At 42.0% G+C, this 16,951-nt stretch overlaps 1 protein-coding gene across 1 annotated transcript in view; it reads left to right on the forward strand.

Annotated features, from left to right (window-relative positions):
• Positions 1-15,860, forward strand: part of COQ5 (coenzyme Q5, methyltransferase) — a 49,750-nt gene extending 33,890 nt beyond the window's left edge. The window contains exon 4 of the mRNA XM_044069817.1: positions 14,618-15,860. Coding sequence (XP_043925752.1) covers positions 14,618-14,719 — 102 coding nt within the window. The 3' untranslated portion in view covers positions 14,720-15,860. The remainder of the gene's footprint in view (positions 1-14,617) is intronic.
• Positions 15,861-16,951: the final 1,091 nt, after the last annotated feature.

The following is a 16,951-nucleotide window of genomic DNA, read 5'->3' on the forward strand; positions in this document are numbered from 1 at the left end:
CCCAGAAGCTTGGCATTCCCTCACGTAAGACAATTGGGTACGGTCGATCATATCCGAGGGTTACAAAATTCCCTTTATTCATACCCCACAACAGCCAAAAGGGCCCCTTCCAGATGTTCCACCTGGTCTGAGGGATTAAGCAGCACAAGAAATTTCAAAGCTGCTAGAAAAAAGAGCCATCCAGCCAGTCCCAGCAGACCAGAAAGGATCCGGAGTCTACTCCAAGTTCTTTTTGGTACCAAAAAAGACAGGGGACTGGAGACCTATTTTGAATCTCAGCAGGCTAAACAAGTCTGTTCAAAGAACGAAATTCCGGATGGTCACACTTCAGTCCATTCTACCCTTCCTGGGTCAGGAGAATTGGATGTGCTCTATAGACCTTCAGGATGCGTACTATCATATCAAAATGAACAGGCGCTCCAGGAGGTTTCTCCTCTTCCGGCTGGGAGCCAGTCACTACCAATTCAGAGCCCTGCCCTTTGGCCTCACCACAGCCCCCAGGGTGTTTACCAAATGCTTGGCAGTGGTTGCGGCTCCCCTGAGACAAGGATTCCAGGTGTTTCCATACTTAGACAACTGGCTCCTTACTGCCACCACCAAGTGTCAATTACTCCATTCCAGAGATTATACCCTCCAAATTTGCAACAAGCTAGGTATCTCTATAAACTCCGAAAAGTCTGCCTTGTCGCCTTGTCAATCTATTACCTTCATAGGTGCCATTTTAAACACTGTGGAATTGTCAGCAAAACTGCCTGTACAAAGGATTTCAGACATTCGTGATCATGTTCAAATCCTACTACAAGAGAGCAGAGTCCAGGCCAGATTCGTACTAAAAACCCTAGGTCTCATGGCAGCAGCCATCACATTACTCCCCCTAGCTTGCTTTCATGTGCGGATCCTGCAATGGATGCTGTTTTCCCAGTGGTCCTTTCAACAGCTTCCAATGTCACACAGCATTCTAATCACACAGTCATGCAAAAGGCACCTTTCGTGGTGGATGGTCTCCCCTCAGGTTCTTCTGGGCAGACCTTTTGTCCTTCCTCCTCCTGTGGCTACTGTGACAACGGATGCCTCCCTGATCGGGTGGGGTGGGGTGGGGGGCATTTTCAGGGCAGGACAGTCCTTTCGAAGGCCACCTGCACATAAATGTCTTGGAAATGAGAACGGTACTTTTAGCGTTGCAGGCCCTTACCCACCGGGACTATTGTAATTCAGACAAACAATATGCCTGTAGTGTGGTACATCAACAAGCAGGGTGGAACCAGGTCCTACCCCGTATGTCAAGAAGCACTCAGACTTTGGCAGTGGGCGATCTCTTCTCAATGGTTTCTGGTAGCAATGCATATCCCCGGGAAGTCCAACGTCATAGCGGACAGGCTGAGCAGAGCCATTCTCATGCCCCACGAGTGGCCTCTCAACCAGCTAGTAGCGGAAAAAATTTTCAGAAGGTGGGGTCCACCTTGCTGTTTTGAGGGGTTGCAAAAAGATTGCAGCAAGTGCCCAGACTTCTTCACCCTCTTCCCTCTCCCAGGTCTTCCCCCCAGAGACGCTCTAGTCCACGATTGGCCCTGGGGTCTTCTGTATGCTTTTCCCCCCTTTCCCTTAATTACTCAGTTAATCCAGAAAGCAACTGTTTTGAGATCCAGAATGATTCTTGTTGCCCCTTACTGGCCTCGACAAGTTTGGTTTCCGTTCCTGCAACGTCATCTACTGGAACAGCCCTGGCATCTGGACCCAGCGCCAGATCTTCTGACCCATCAGTTGGGCAGGCTGCATCAATCTCTTCAATCTCTCAACCTCACAGCTTGCTTGCTCCACTTCCAACCCTAGCCAGGCTTCCCTCAATCTCTCATTCAGTTCGTGACATCCTCGCTTCGCACAAGTCTACTACCAGAAAGACTTATGCTAGCAAATGGAAGCGTTTCTCTGTTTGGGCAGTGGAGAAACAAGTTCACCCTTTTACAGCTCCTGTCCATACAGTTTTAGAGTTTTTGGCAGCACTTTTTCAAATGGGATCTTCTTCAGCCACCATCAGAGTTCAGTTGGCAGCTATTGTGTATTTTCATGTTGGATTGTCAGAGACCAGCATTATGTCACACAAACTTTGTAAAGCCTTTCTAAAAGGAACCCTCTTACTTAGACCCCCGGTAAAAGATCCTCCCCCACCATGGGACCTAAATTTGGTGCTGTCGTCTTTAATTCTCCCTCCCTTTGAGCCTGCGGCTTCCTGTTCGTTAAAGTTGCTCTCTTGGAAAACTCTGTTTTTAGTAGCCATCACTTCAGCGAGAAGGGTATCAGAACTTCAAGCCCTTTGTGTTCACCCTCCTTATCTTGTTTTTCACAAAGATAGAGTGTCACTTAGGATTAATCTGTCCTTTTTACCCAAAGTACTCTCTGAAAAAAATCTAAATCAGACCATCAATCTTCCTGTTTTCTTCCCACTTTATACCAATAGGTCTGAACGGAAGTTACATTGTCTAGATGTTTGCCATCAATTACGCTTCTACCTGGATAGAACCAAGCAGACGAGGAAATCAGAACAGCTCTTCCTGTCTTGCGTGGAAAGGAAGAAGGCCTGCCAGTTTCCAAAGTAACCTTGTCCAGGTGGTTGACCTCTGTTATCATGTTGATTTACCAATTGAGGCATAAAGAGCTCCCTATTAAGCCCAGAGCTCATGCAACCAAAGCATTGGCTTCTTCAGTAGCCTTTCAGGCAAGATTGCCAATGGATTCCATTTGTACAGCGGCCACATGGGCCTCTCCTCATACCTTCATTTCTCATTACAAGCTGGACATGACCTCTAGAAGTAGGGCTGATTTTGGTTCCACTGTACTCAAGAGTTTGTTCCATTGAGCCACCCAGGACTAAGGTGCTCGGGACACTGTCCCATCCAGCAAGAATGAAGGCGAGATTGACAACTTAACATTGAGAAGTTATGTACTTGCCATAACGTTCCATGTTAGTTGTCTTCTCGCCTTCTTTCTTGCGTCCCACCCTCCATCCCCCTAGCCTGGCAAGACCGAGAGTATCTTCTGAGATGTGTTATCATGAGAGTTATATATTCTCTGTCATGGTGGGGACATGTATGTCCATAGTGTTAGCTATCAAATGAGATCTGGGTATATCACTCCTAGCATTATGGGACATAGGATAGCCTCGAGCCGGTAAAAATAGCTCTCGAGCTTTAGTAATAGGCCGAGTCGGAGCCGAGGTTCGGCTCCGAACCCATCCAGCAAGAAAGAAGGCGAGAAGAAGACAACTAACATGGAACGTTATGGTAAGTACATAACTTCTCATTTTTTTCTGTGATGATATAAGTTTTGCATGTTTGCATGGTATAGCAGTGCTCTCTACAGCAAACACCTAGAAATCAAATTTTCTGTAGAATGCTCCATAAAACTGTAACCTTAGCAGCAATATAGAGCGAATACTTGTCTGCCAACTGGCTTAGCGCATTTAGTTGGGCCTCGAGTGACAATAGCTACACAGATTTACGATAATTCAGTATCATGTAACTGTTAAAGTTAGTAGAATTTAGTACTGTTTAGCTTAATCTACCCCAATAAAGCACCCTTATTAGTCTGCACTAACAAAGCACCCTAAATAGCCTTCTAACCCCAATACACCTTCCCCTAGTAGCTCACAAATCAAAAGACTGGATGTAAAGGATATGAATCTCCTAACTTCTTTGTCGTCTTTTTGGTAGATAGTGGCAACTTGAAACAGTGTAGCAGTTGTTTCATGTTTACTGACAACCACTTAATCCTTAAAGAATCGGATACAGTATGCAAGAGTTGTAACTTACACAATGACACTGGAGGCTAAAGTCTTGCATAGAGGCCCACATCAGGTTGTCAAAACCACTCGCATAACACCCACCTCACATAGCAGACAACACACATACAGACTAGCATATGCTGAGGCACTTAAAAGCAATCTTCCTAAACAACAAAGATCACCTAGACCACCACCTGTCAAAGTTGTGCCTCAGCAAGACCAAAGGCACTCAGAAAAAAACACCCAACACCACACATGCTGTCACTCTCTATGGATCTGCAAACACTAAGCCCTTAATGCAAGCAAACACATTTCCCGGGACTCTCATCACAGGGGACTCCATTGTAAGATATACTGATGCCCCTCTAATCAGGCTGAATAAGGAGGACATAACAGTCAGTTGCTTATCTGGCGCCAGGATCCACCAAATCGGGCATGCACTCAAGTCATTATGCCATAGGTACCAGTATGATTCCGTCATAGTCCATATGTAGGTGTAAATGACCTGAGATGTACCACCCTGGACTATATGAAGAGAGACATTATGGAGCTTTCACATTGTGTCGCAGGCTGTTGTGAGCGTGGCATTGAGCAGCATATTACCATCACTGAGGATGATACAATGTATCACTGAGGATGATGTCACAGTGCATTGAGCAGCATATTACCATCACTGAGGATGATACAATGTATCACTGAGGATGATGTCACAGTGCATTGTGCAGTTTATTACCATCATCATGGATGATGCCACAATCAGCAAAAATGATTGATTTCAACAACTGTCTGTCTCTCTGCTGTCATTGTAAGGGGATCCAGTGTTTGTCAGCCTGGGAGGACATGGTCAACAGGCCACGGTGCTTTGCCAAAGATGACCTTCACCTTTCCCCTCTAGACTTTCAAATACTGGCTAAAGTTGTGTTTGTCCCCACAGTGCCTTTTTTGGGAATGCTAAAGTGATAATAGCAAAACCAATTCAACAGAACCTGAAGGAGTTATAGCTTAATGCCAGGGATGCCAGGAGCTAAAATAAAAAAAAATACACTCCCTCCAAGACCTCCTCACACTTGAGAATATTGAAATTTATGCAGTTACTGAGACATGGTTTAAAGGGGCAGAAAGTACTCTAGCAATCTGTTCAGTTACTGAGACATGGTCTAAAGTGGCAGAGAGTAACCTAACAATCTGTTCAGTTACTGAGACATGGTTTAAAGGGGCAGAAAGTACCCTAGCAATGGTTTAAAGGGGCAGAAAGTACCCTGGCAATTTGTTTGGTTACTGAGACATGGTTTAAAGTGGTAGAAAATACCCTAGCAATCTGTTCTGTTACTGAGACATGGTCTAAAGTGGCAGAGAGTAACCTAACAATCTGTTCAGTTACTGAGACATGGTCTAAAGTGGCAGAGAGTAACCTAGCAATCTGTTCAGTTACTGAGACATGGTCTAAAGTGGCAGAGAGTAACCTAGCAATCTGTTCAGTTACTGAGGCATGGTTTAAAGGGGCAGAAAGTACCCTAGCAATGGTTTAAAGGGGCAGAAAGTACCCTGGCAATTTGTTTGGTTACTGAGACGTGGTTTAAAGTGGTAGAAAATACCCTAGCAATCTGTTCAGTTACTGAGACATGGTCTAAAGTGGCAGAGAGTACCCTAGCAATCTGTTCAGTTACTGAGACATGGTTTAAAGTGGCAGAAAATACCCTAGCAATCTGTTCAGTTACTGAGACATGGTCTAAAGTGGCAGAGAGTACCCTAGCAATCTGTTCAGTTACTGAGACATGGTCTAAAGTGGCAGAGTGTACCCTAACAGTACAAGGTTTCAGTGCCTTCCACACTTTTGAACCGGTAGCTGCACAGACAAGGGTTAAAGGTGGTGGTGTCTCAGTATATGTAAATAACAAGTATACCTCTAGAGTGGTCAGGATGATGTGCTGGAGTTCCTCCATATTCAGATCACCATAGGCAAAATTCCATACCATACGTTAGCCAGCTATAGGTCACCCTTTATGTCCCAAGAAGCTCACAGTGCATACTTGAACCTACAGGAGATCCTTGCCATCCAACCTTAACACCCTACTCATGGGAGACTTGCATCTCTATAGATTGGGAATCTTACACAGCCTCAAATCTACAGGCACAGATATCCCTGGACTTCATAAATACAAGTACCCTTGACCAAATAGTGAATATACCCACTAGAGGCTCCAACATACTGGACCTCATGCTCCTAAATATGGGAGAAAGCTGCAACCCCCACCCCCACAGTGTCCTGTCCTCCCTTATAAGGTCCAACCATAAAGCTATCTCCTTCAAAATCAGAATCAACACCATAATCCCATTAATAACTAATAACAATTAGGAACTATTCCAAGGTAAATTGCCTTTTATTTAGTGGTGGTTTGTCAAATTTCAGTGCCTCTTCAAACCCAGAGAACACAGCAGTGTATGCTGAATTGCTCTCAAACTCTGTACAACCATGTCAGTGGCTGCATAGAGGTTGTTGTATTTATCAGAAGTAATCCCAGCAATAGCCCCAGAAACACACCGCTCTGGTGGCATCCCAAATTAGACAGGATATACAACAAAAAGGAAAAAAAATGGCAAAATCAGGAAGAGTAATTCCCATAAAGATAAAAACTCAAAGTAAAAAGTAAATAGGCAACTAAGAGAGCTAATTAGGTCAAGCGAAGCCAACTTTGATGTTAATGTATCCTCCCAGGTGACAGATAACTCTAAGGCCTTCCACACCTGTGTCCCAAACCTCAAGGGCAGAACACGGCAATGTGCTGAACTGGTGGTTAGTGGTGCCACATGCACCATGCTTGGAGATATAACAAACATGTTGGAGGGCAAATTAATTTCTAGCTTTACTCCCTTTAACCCCCCAACCACCAACCCCAGTAATACTCTCAGACATAACCTCTCCAGCTATAACTAGGGAGCATGTAGTGGTTGCACTGACTAAAGCCAAAAAACAGCCTCCATGGGCCCCAATGACATCCCGGAATCCCTCCTGAATAGACTCCAGGGGTCCTGCTAAATCGTATTTTAGACATTAGTTAACTATAGTCTTAAAACAGGCTTTCTGCCACATGAATAGAGGACTTCAATGGACACCCCCCTTCATAAGGGAGGACCTTCAACAGATCCTGGAAACTACAGAACCATTAGTCTGACTAGTCTTATTTTCAAAGCCATGGAAAGAATTGTCATGGAAGTGATCAACAGGGACATGAGACCTCCAGAGACTGGATCCAACCAGGTTTGGCTTTGTCAGAGGAAGGTCATGCTTATTGAATCTGGTGGACTTCTTTGAAAAAGTTACTAAGACAGTGGAAAGGGAAACTGTGCATACTGCCTTCCTAGATCTGATTAAGGCATTTGATCTAGTCCCCCACTAGTTTATTGTCAGAAATACAGAGCTAGGTGTAAACCACTTTGTAATATGCTGGATAGCTAACTGCCTCACTGATAGGACACAAGAGGTTAGAATCAGTGAGGCCACTTACAGAAAGAGGTCAGTTACCAGTGGAGTGTCCCAGGGCTGTATGCTAGGCCCACTTCTCTTTGGCACATGCTGCTCAGACGTCTGAGCCAATGTCAAAGGCCTCTGGTTAACCAAGTTTGCAGATGATTGAATCCCCCCAAGATGAGAAAACTCTTCAGGAAGGTCTAATACAGACAGACACTTGATGCCAAAGCCTTGGAGAAAAACTCAATATCAAGAAATGCATTATAGTACTTTCTAAGAAGTCTGACACACCAGTTAACTGTCATCAATAAAACACCCTTAAATGTTGATTCATTAGTCAGGGATCTGGGAACTCATGTAGACAGTAACCTAGCCATCAACCAATGTGTCCAAGGTAGTAAGAACATCCTGTGTTGCTCAGCTTATAAGCAAGGGCATGGTATCTAGGTCTGGACAGGTCATCATACCACTATATTTGGCCCTCATCAGGCTCATCATAGAGTGTAATGCCCTCTTCAGTATGTACCTGACCAGACACATGCAGTAACTCGAATGTCCACAAAGGTTCCATACAAAAAGAATACAGGGAGTAAACTATATCCTTTGCTGATTGCCTCAAACCCCCGTCTCTTTACTTGGTATCATACAGACTTCAGAGAAGTGATCTTTGCCTGGCACACAACACTGCTTTGGTGAATATTTTGCTCATCAGCAAAACAAACGTCATCAGAACTACTAGATTAAAGGACCTAAATTTTGCTTGTAACATAAATGTGACACATTGGAAGGACGGATATGTTTCTCAGAGAATTCCCACTCTCTGGGACAGAGTTCCCATCCATGTGAAGCAGAGTTCCTCCCTATCCCTGTTAAGTGCAACTTGGACCAATGGATGGGTAATTGAAAATTCACCTTTGGTCTGGCTTTTATGTCTCTGATGGACAGAGGCAGCCAGAAAATCACCCCCTACAAATCAAATATGTATGAAACTTCTGGGTCATATCGGTGTTGCATGCTGGGGTTTTAAGGGCCCTAGTGCTTGTTAGGTTCAAAGTGTTATAGTTTGTGTACTAGGCTATGAGCCAAATGTTTATTCACTTGGATAGTAATGATTTTTCCTGATCTGTTATTTTTCATTTGCAACATTTGACAGGTTTTCATGTTCAGGTATTTTTCTTTTTTCTAATTTCTTTCTCTTGCTCCACACCCTGTGCCTGGGAATTTTTTTTTTTTTTTTTAGTAGTATAATTTCTTCTCCGTAGCAATCCACTTTGTCTGTATGCCTCTTGCTTGGCCTGTCAGTTTTTATGCACTGTTACTCCCTTCTACCACAGTGGGGCCACCCTCCCCCTGAGCCTGGCCTGACCCTGTGATAGAAATGTTTTTCCATGTCCTGAGGATTCTACATTGCCTTCTTGTCTCGTCCAGGTACCGGTGTATACACCAGGAGTGGCGTCTTTTTTTTATCCTGGGACCTGAGCACCCAGTTGTCTGTGTTGATCCACTTTTCTCTATGATATGCAAAGTACAGTGTGTGTATTATATGTGTCATTTTGGTGAAAATTTGTAAAAACCTGGTCCACCATGTGAAATTACTTTCCAAAACTTGAGGAGGAGTTCCATTCCAGCAATACTGCTGTCCTTTTACTTGCTGATTTCATCTCTTCATTTGTGCTACCTTTACCCTGTACTATTTATATGTAATTTAATGCTCAGAATCTTTATTTCATTTCCATTTTTCCTGCTATACACTATGTCCAATCTTTTTTCTCTCTCTGAAACATGAGATTTAATTTTCATGTGTGACCTAGTTTAGATGTAACATTTTCTGAAGATTAGTGTTACCCACCACTCATTTTACATCTGTAACAGTGTCATGTTTTTGTTTGTAAAAGGATATATTTTAATAGCTGGAAAAAAATGTTCTCTCTCTCTCTCTCGATGGAGTTCGTTTTGGATAAATCTTTGAGTTAAGTTTATAATGCAACACTTTGCAGACTGGCAGGTATGTCTGGCAGTGAAATCTTTATCTATATTGCTGCAAGTAATTTAAGGACACTGAAAAGTTTTGCCATCTTTGAAGCAAAATTTGTTACCACAAATGAAACAGCAGAGGGGTTGCACTAAGCTGGCACATTTGGTACCTTAGAATATGGGGGAAAGTGCGACAGTTGTTTAGGGTTAGCAGAGCCACTCTAACTTGTTTTCGTAGAGATTGAATATGCATTGAAAAGCTTTGCAGCAGTCTTTAATGCATATCAGGTGTATTCACTGAAAAAGAAAAACTGGCATTTCCAGAAGCTGAAAAAACATCATCTAATGGGGGGGGGGGTTCCTTTATATCTCTGATGGGTCATATGAAGAGCACAAACTGCTTTCTATGAGGAAGGCAAAAAGAATGAAAAAAAAAAAAAAAGTCACGTCAGTGTGACATGCCCCATGATGACCAGTAAATGAAAATATGCAGAGAGGGATGGAGCTTTCACTGTAGCCAGTACAACCAGAGGTCATTTAGCAACGTTGGTGCTAGAGGAGTGGGTTGGGGGGTTGGTTCTTCTCACAGATGGGTGCTCTTCAGTGGAGGCCAGTGAATATTTCCTGGTTCCAAGCTTCCTACTGTTTGCAGTACCAGGGAGTGTTTCAGTGGGTTTGTCATTCTGCCTGGGGATGCACATTGTCACATGAAATCTGTCTTAGTTAGGGTTCACCATCCTCTTGCATTCACAAAATGCGTGTCCTCAGGCCACATAAATAATGCCACCTTTATTCACTTAGGAGTGTTGTAGGAACAGTCATCTGACCATAGGAAGCGCTGGTAAGGCTATATTTTTCCTTTGTGCTGGGGGGGGTTATAACATCTATTGCTAGTCTTATAGTAAGACTTCACTGGTTGTGCAAGAGAGGATGGGTTTATGACGATATCAAGGGCAGATTTAATGGGGGCAATAAGAAGGGAAAAAAATTAAAATGTAATTCAAAGAAAAAGCAATTCTGATGACATTGTACACAATACGGCTGCAAGGTGTGACATTGCTTTAATCCGTTGTGTAGTAAATTGCTGGTATTTACATGCATCACTTTCCACTGTGTTCCATGTATGACCATGAACTGGGCTTGGGTCAGGTGAACTTTGTAGAGAGTAGCATTCCAGAGACACTTTGATCTTTCTTTGTTTTATTATGCCAGTAGTTGTCCTGTGCTTATGTTTGAACACCAGTCATGAACATGCAGAAGATGTGATGTAGATTGCGTCAGCTTCTGAGGGGTAGAACTTTTGTTACAACTTGGACAACTACACTCTAAACCTATTTCCTTTCCCTGAAGTATGTCACATCCCTAAAGAACGTTTCCTATATCTTTAACATGTTAAAAGAAAGTTTAAAAAAAAGATTTGTCACTTTCTCCTATTCTGTGGCATTTGTGTCCTAGTTTGCTTCATCCAGTGTACATGGTGTTTGGGCTGAAATGCAATCTGATCCTTTCTTTAGGTGTTTGTTTCCCTTGCTATTGCATTATTTCACCTATCACATCTGAAAGTCGTTTTTGCCAAGGAACATGCACACAATAGAGTAAATGTAGTTCTTTCGTTATCTCACACCCAGTGAAGCCCTAATGCTGTTCAGGGTCGAAATTCACAACTCTTTCTAATTGTACTAATTTTGAAAGATGCATGTGTTCCCTTCTCTAGGACTGTAAACCTATTGACTTCTTGTAGTCTGACCATATGATAACCCTTGAGCAATTTCACTAGTTAGCTGAGCTTTGTAACATAGGAAATGTGACAAGTCTGGCTGACTTGAGGAAAGAAAACAGGACCTGAACCTCGCAGAATATTAATCTATTCATCTCTGTTATTTCTTTATAATTTTTTGAAGATATTTCCATGCAAAGTGTAACATATTAGTAGGAAATAAATGAGTCCATAGCATTCTGAAACTTGACCATATTTCTCACTACCATTCTGAGTGAATTGGGCTGTGATGTAAGAAGACCGACTAAGATGCAGTCTCATCAGCTGTGTCCACACAGTGCGTATGGACAATAAATAGCTTTTCAACAGAACAAGATCACATCAGCATGTCTGTCCCCATGAGGGCATTCAGGGTTAGGAAAATATTCTTGTTATTGTGCTGCTGGCAAAACAACTATATATATTTTTAGTTTCTGTCCATAGTGGTTGGTTGTTTTAGACTTGCAGATCTGTGCCATGCTGTGACTGTGGTTATGAAGTAAATCCTGAAGTGAAAATAGTCTGCACACAAGGGTAGGCAGGACAGACGATTCACATGCAGGTCTCCACATAAGTGAAATAATGGGAAGATGAGTGGTTATGACAGGTACTTCAAGGATTGATCTTACCTTTTCTTCTCCGGTTAAAGAGGATTAGTATAGCTGTGCATTATTGGGAGTGAGTAGGCTGGGTGTTGGTCGAGATAATAGGCCTGTTCTGGTGGGGAGGGAAATTTTAGATGTTTTATGGGGGTTACACAGAGAGAGTTTAGACTGTTGCAGACAGTAAACTGGTTATATTTCAGGAAAGAGTTTTGTTGGATTGATGAAATAGTTGGATGTGGTAGGAATTTAAAAATCTGGTTACTGGTCAGGTAAGTGAAAGTGAACTGGTCTGAAGACCCTTTTAACCCAATACCCTGGTCACATGGCAGCAACAAAATAGTGATAATTTGCAGTAATAGCTTGATACACCCAACAGCACATAATAGGCATGCACATTAAACAAGCAATAATGCCATCCAGCATTGGTTTACAGGGAAGTAACATACCACTTGAGGCGTTCTGAGGCTCAGTGGCTTGTAAGGCATTACTGCACTTGGAAAAATATTTAGTAAATAACCAATTTTGTATTTGCTTTATTGGTATTTATATTTTTTATGTAAAATAGTTATTCCACCCTAATGTTTCAGAGATGGTGTAGAACATGTAATTATTGTTTAAAGGAGTATGTTGCATTTAAAATACCTACACACATGCGCACATGGATCTACTTTCATATTTCAAAAACCCATAGCATCGAGTTTCAAAATCAAGAGAGAAAACATCGAAAATACACTACTATGCATCCTAAGAAAGCTGAAACGTTGAAAGAATGAAGGTAGCAGTGCACATGTCCAGAAGGCACTGGAGGATTTCCATGGACATAGCACAAACACAAAAGCAAACTCTTTATTAATAAACATACATAAACAAAATAAATACCTTTTCCAGTGTTTATGCAGGGTGGCAACCCCCCTGCCCCCCCACACCCTTTGCAAATGTATACCAACTCCGAGATCACACTACAGTAGGGGAAAGGGTTAATGTCCCAATCCTCACTGTATTGTGATCTGCATTCACAATCAGTAAACATTAAAAATTCCCCTTTTACAAGTTATTTTACTCTGAAGAAGATGAGGTTCTGATTTTACTGTGATTTCCATTCCATTCCAGTGCCTTCTGGACATGTGCATTGCTACCTCCGTTCTTTCAAAGTTTTGGCTTTCTTAGGATTCATAGTAGTGTATTTTCTATGTTTTTGTTTCGTGATTTTGAAACTCAATATTATTTTTTGAAATATGAAAGTAGATCCATATACACTGACAATAACACATATATGCACACAGGCAGAGAGAGAGAATGTCCCATAGAGAAACTCGTATGCGTTGATACACACAGACACGCGCACGTGCACGCATGCAGACACAGTTTGGTTGTATACAGTGTCAATGTCTGATTTGTAATCTAATGACTTTATGCTACAGTTTTACCTTCTGTTACATATTTCGGTTTTTTGCTGTCTGACCCAGTGCAAACCCCTAACAATGCAGTGACACACATTGTATATAGCTCAGATGTCTGATTGTAAGTTTAATACATTTATGCAGGCAATTTTAGCCATATGTCCTTAGTCACTGCTGTCAGATGTAGTACAAACCCTTAATGACTGGCACATGTGCGCACACAGGCACACGCACACTGCGAACACAAGTCCTTCTAGCTGCTGGAGCAGCAGTTACTTGATTAATTCTCTTTGTTTATTTTGGTAATTGTAGCATTTTTTAAAGTTGTGATTGAGGACGAAGGGAGTGGAAGGCCCTTGTAACTGCTGTTGCCACTTTTCTTTCTTCCACTGACTGACCAAGTGCTACAGCCACATTTAGTAAGATTAATCAGTATGTTTGCTGCCCTCGTGCTTCAGTATAGTTTAGTGTGTTGCTGTGAAACAGTGGACAACTTTTTATTAGGCTCTCTCCTTGCGTTATTACCCTGTTGGAGAACAGTTGTTCTGCAGTATGGTTTAATTTCATGTTCTACCACATATAGCAACACCTTGATCATTTTTAATAACATAACCATGAGAAGTAGCTTTTTAACTTGTTGTACACTGAAACATTGACGTGTTTAAAAATCCTGTATAAAGTTCTGTTGAGTTGACTTTTCAGGTATGAAAGGAGAGGTGCATGTACAGCTTTGTATGCATATTCTAAAAAATAAACTTGTGAGAGATGCCTACATATGCACATATAACTACATACATGTGAATATACTGTACATTTTAACGCAGAGGTAGAATGTGTAATTGGACGTAATGGATGTGTTATAACCAGAGATCAAGGGTTACGCTACAGTTAAGTAGGTGCACAGCATTTTTCTTAGTTGTGCTTCATGATATTTCTTGAACATGTCTAAGTTGTGAGTTTTTTTTTCTCAGCAATTTTAGAAAATGCTTTTTTAATTGGTCCCAACATAAAGGGCAACCATTGTGGTAGAATTCCTTCACTTCCTGTAAGGTTGTAGGCTGTGGTTCTGTTTTGTAATGTGTTGCTTAAAGGAGGACAGTAGCTTTCTTTGAGGAGTGCGTAGGTCAGAGTATTTAGCAGATGGGTTGCCACTGACAGGCAGTTCATCCTTTCCAGAACTGGTAGAGTGCACTTGGGGTAGTTATGAGTTGAGCTTAGCTCGAGTTCCATGCTTTGCTTCTGGGCCCAGTGATTAAATGGCCTTGGAGCATATCTGTGACTTTGGATCTATTGGCATAATTTCCCAGAAATGGATGCGGTTATCAACAGTAAATGTGTAAATGCAGTCATGAGATGGTGACAAACAGGCAAAAAGGTGTAGGTTATTTCTTGAATTAATTTGTACTTTTCTTTTGGAAGGAATTTAACTAGTGAAGCTACTTTCATGAGGGAGAAAAATCCATTGTAGTAGCTATGCTACTTTAATGTTGATCACTGTTTGCAGTTTGTGTTGGAAAAAATATCTGTATATCATTATTTATTTATTTATTTATTTATTTATTCATTTGTTTATTTATTTATTTTTTGTAATACTCAACTCTTTTCCCTCTCTCTCTCTCTCTCTCTCTATAACAGGAAGAATTCAAAGCAATGATTGAAGAAGCAGGGTTTCTGAAGGTGAATTACATTAACCTGTCTTCGGGAATTGTTGCGATTCACTCTGGGTTCAAGCTGTGAGCAGACTATACTGCTTTCAGAGACCTTATCAAAGGCAGACAGGGAAATCATCTAGAAACGTGCTCCCATCAGCAGAACAGCAGGAGGCTGTTTTTAATTTTGGATGATGATGATGACGACTACAATGGTTCTCATTATTTTCAATGGGGATACTGTCATTTGATAGCTGAAGAATAACTGTCAGGGAATACTCCAGTACTCTTCAGTGCACTAGTGTACGGGAAGCTGATGTGTGACGTCTTTTATTTTCTTATCACACACTTGGATTCTGACACTTATTGTGAGAATTAGTGACATGAATGCAGTTGAGATGTAATATTCTGTGGTGAAAAAGTTTGGTAATCCTTTTCTGTAATTACAACACTTAATGCACATGTGACATTCCCACAGCACTCCTAAATTCTTCTCCATGCCTGCCATATCTTTCCAAGTGTTAGTTTTAATTTATCTCCATTTGTGTCTTCAGTTTGCATTTGGTGTTTCTGTCAGTATCAGTTTACAGTCTTCGTGCCGTCCTTGCTCTGACTGAGGTACAGGAATGAGCAAGCCCAGACCGCGTGATATATATATATATATATATATTGATATATATATGTAAAATTCTGTAGTGAAATGCTGATGTAGACATTTAACAAGTCTGGCTCTAAAACTGAGCTGCACCTATTGAGTACAGGAGTTCCATCATGGTGGAATGGAAGCTTTCATCTGAACTGGAGTCTGTTTATGAGCTTTCTTGAACACCACTGCAGCAGTGATGCTTCCCTGAGTGGTGCAGCATGGTGTGGTTGGCTTGCAGCTGGTGCAGCGCAGTTGGCTTGCGCTGGTGCGGCATGGCTGGCTTGCGCTGGTGCAGCATGGCATAGGCTGGCTTGCACTGCTGCTGTGCGGCGCAGCTGGTTTGTGCTGGTGCAGCACTGTGTGGCTGACTTTTGCTGGTCGAATTTGGAATTGCTGGATAGTGAAGAGCTTTTAGTCCTCTGTTCTTTATAAAGCTGCCTGCTGCAATTACTGTTTCTTGTTATGTGAAACTTCATGTTCTGGATCACAGCAGTGTTGTTAAGTTTAACTATGCATTATGTGTACTTAAATGTATACTGGAGTGCTTTCAGTCTTCAAGTAATATAAATGTAGATTTTTGGTGTCTTGTCTTGTGTATTGCCATCCAGAATCCATGTAAGAAATTCTGATATAACAGCTTCCTACACTGAGGTGTTAACGGCAGATTCTTCTCTTGTCTTTAGCCTGCCTCTCTGGCAGTGCTACTAAGTTGGCCACAGAGTTTTTATTCCTCCGGCAGATGCCTACCCATGGATGCTTGGTACAGACACCTGGTCAGATGCTGGGTGTAGAGGTCTGATATCCTGTAGTTGTGAGCAGATATTTCCTCCATACGCTTTGTTTTTCCTACTTATACTGCTGCTTGTTCTGATACCAAGCGGTTTGTTTTTCCTGCTTATACTGCTGATTGTTCTGATACCGAGCAGTTTGTTTTTCCTGCTTATACTGCTGATTGTTTTGATACCGAGCAGTTTGTTTTTCCTGCTTATACTGCTGCTTGTTCTGATACCGAGCGGTTTGTTTTTCCTGCATATACTGCTGCTTGTTCTGATACCGAGCGGTTTGTTTTTCCTGCATATACTGCTGCTTGTTCTGATACCGAGCGGTTTGTTTTTCCTGCTTATACTGCTGATTGTTTTGATACCGAGCAGTTTGTTTTTCCTGCTTATACTGCTGATTGTTCTGATACCGAGCGGTTTGTTTTTCTGCTTATACTGCTGATTGTTCCGATACCAAGCGGTTTGTTTTTCCTGCATATACTGCTGCTTGTTCTGATACCGAGCGGTTTGTTTTTCCTGCATATACTGCTGCTTGTTCTGATACCGAGCGGTTTGTTTTTCCTGCATATACTGCTGCTTGTTCTGATACCGAGCGGTTTGTTTTTCCTGCATATACTGCTGCTTGTTCTGATACCGAGCGGTTTGTTTTTCCTGCTTATACTGCTGCTTGTTCTGATACCGAGCTGTGTTTTTCTTGCTTGTTCTGATACCGAGCGGTTTGTTTCTCCTGTTTGTACTGCTTCTTCTGATACCGAGCGGTTTGTTTTTCCTGCTTATACTGCTGCTTGTTCTGATACTGAGCTCACATGATGGATGTGCACACTGAGTAGCACAGTGCAGGGTGTGCATTGTGCTTGCCCGTGGCATAAAAGCTTTGATATGGAATTATAGTAGA

This window comes from Protopterus annectens, chromosome 4.part0 (assembly GCF_019279795.1).
Source record: "Protopterus annectens isolate FY-2018-M chromosome 4.part0, PAN1.0, whole genome shotgun sequence".
NCBI classification, from domain to species: Eukaryota; Metazoa; Chordata; order Ceratodontiformes; family Protopteridae; genus Protopterus; species Protopterus annectens.